This window comes from Chaetura pelagica, unplaced genomic scaffold (genome assembly GCF_000747805.2).
Source record: "Chaetura pelagica isolate M959 unplaced genomic scaffold, ChaPel_1.0 scaffold2022, whole genome shotgun sequence".
In the NCBI taxonomy this organism is placed as follows: domain Eukaryota; kingdom Metazoa; phylum Chordata; class Aves; order Apodiformes; family Apodidae; genus Chaetura; species Chaetura pelagica.
The window spans coordinates 12,042-13,904 of record NW_009952468.1 but is presented as its reverse complement, the minus strand read 5'-3'; the positions used below and the strand labels follow the sequence as shown (position 1 = coordinate 13,904).

The window sequence follows — 1,863 nt, the reverse complement described above, 5'->3', positions numbered from 1 at the left end:
CCTCCTGGTCCAGGCTGGGGATGGACCAGTAGAGATGGGCCTGGCGGCGGGCGGCGGCGGTGGCCAACTGGCGGGCGCTGGTGGCCGGGGTGGGCACGGGCAGGGTCTGGTGGAAGCCCCCGTAGTCCACCTGGTAGAACCCCTCCTCCAGGCTGAGCAGGGGCGCGAAGCGGTGGCCCCACAGCACCTCGTCCGCCAGGTATGAGCTCCGGGCCTGGCACGTCATCCCTGCACCCGGGGACACCGGGGGACACCGTGGGGGACGAGGGGGACGGGGGAAGGCTGCCCTCCCCCAGCCCCACCGGGGTGTTCTGGGTGGGGGGGTCCCACATGCAGGCTGAGTTTTGGGGTTAGGGTGGATTTGGTGTCACAAACCACCCCCCCCAGACCTGGTGGGAACACACTGTGGGCCATGGGGGGACATGTCCCCATTCAGGTGAGATGTGCCCATGGACGTGAAGTGTCCCCAGGAGGTGTCCCAGTGGAGGTATTCCCATGGAGATGAGGTATTCCCATGGAGATGAGGTATTCCCATGGAGGTGTCCCCACGGAGGTGAGTGGTCCCCATGGAGGTTTCCCCAAGGAAGTTAAGTGTTCCCACGGAGCTGAGATGTCCCCATGAGGTGTCTCCATGGAGGTGAGATGTCCCAATGGAGATGGTGTGTCCCTATGGAGATATTCCCGTGAAAATGAGGCGTCCCCATGGAGATGAGGTGTCCCCAGGCACATCCCACCCCAGCCACAACCAGTGTCCCTGTTACCTGTGGCCTCCACCATCCCCTCGAGGATGACGACGATCTCGAAATCATCCTTCTCCAGCTGGTGCCGTGAGACGTCCCAGAAGGGGCTGCGCTCGTCGATCTCATGGCTGATGATGAGGGGGGAGACCAGGAAGAGGCGGTCGTCACCCGTCTCGAAGCCCACGCTCAGGTCGGTCTGGTCCAGGGGGATGAACTCGCCCTCCTGGGTCTGCTTGGACTTGATGAGCTTGGCACGGATCGAGGCCTCCACGATGTGCGAGTCCCGCAGGTCGCCCACGCGGAACATCAGGCAGAGCCGGTCATCCCGCAGGGACACCACGGCGTGGGAGGAGAAGACCAAGGTCTCCGCACGCTTGTTGGGCTGTGAGATCTTCACAAACATGCATCCCACCATGAAGGCGTTGACCATGGAGCCCAGGATGGCCTGGAGCAGCAGCAGCACGATGTTGGGTGTGTTGCCGGGGGGTCGTTAGCCGATGGTGGTTTCGGTCTCAATGGAGAAGAGGAAGGCAGAGACGAAGCCGTTGAGGTTGTTGACGCAGGGGGTCCAGGCGTGGTCCTCCAGGTGGTCCAGGTCCCCCCGGCAGTAGGCGATGAACCACCAGATGAGGCCAAAGAAGAGCCAGGTGGTGGCGTAGGCCAGGATGAAGACCAGGAGGCTGAAGCGCCACTCCAGGTCCACCAGAGTGGTGAAGATGTCGGTCAGGTACCGGTAGGTCTCCCGCACGTTCCCGTGCTGCACGTTGCACTTCCCGTCCTTCTCCACGTAGCGCTGCCGCTTGCGGGCCCCGGCCCCCCGCCGCCGGGGGGGCACCAGGGGGGGCTTTGCCTCCTCAGAGACCCCCTCGGGGACCCCCTCGGAGACCCCGCAGAAGGCGGCGTTGTCCTGGGCCATGGACCCTCAGAGCCTGCGGGGGGGAGAAGAGGTTAATGGTGCCAAGTCCCCCCCCCAAACTGGGGGGACTGGGAGGGGACTAGGGGGGCAACTGAGAGTCCCTGGTGAGGGGGAACTGCACACATGCACACACACTTCCCCACACATGTGCTCACACGCACATAGACCCTGCTGGGCCTTGCACACACGTGTGCACACACCCCCCCC

At 64.1% G+C, this 1,863-nt stretch overlaps 2 protein-coding genes across 2 annotated transcripts in view; both read right to left on the bottom strand.

Moving 5' to 3' along the window:
- Positions 1 to 1,170, bottom strand: part of ATP1A2 (ATPase, Na+/K+ transporting, alpha 2 polypeptide) — a 14,510-nt gene extending 13,340 nt beyond the window's left edge. Inside the window, exons 1-2 of the mRNA XM_010008593.1 lie at positions 762 to 1,170; positions 41 to 228 (exon numbers count right to left, since the gene is read on the bottom strand). Of these exons, the coding sequence (XP_010006895.1) occupies positions 41 to 228; positions 762 to 1,170 (597 nt within the window). The remainder of the gene's footprint in view (positions 1 to 40; positions 229 to 761) is intronic.
- Positions 1,171 to 1,688: 518 nt separating this feature from the next.
- Positions 1,689 to 1,863, bottom strand: part of KCNJ9 (potassium inwardly-rectifying channel, subfamily J, member 9) — a 1,318-nt gene continuing 1,143 nt past the window's right edge. The window contains 1 exon segment of the mRNA XM_010008592.1: positions 1,689 to 1,735. Within this exon segment, the coding sequence (XP_010006894.1) occupies positions 1,689 to 1,735 (47 nt within the window).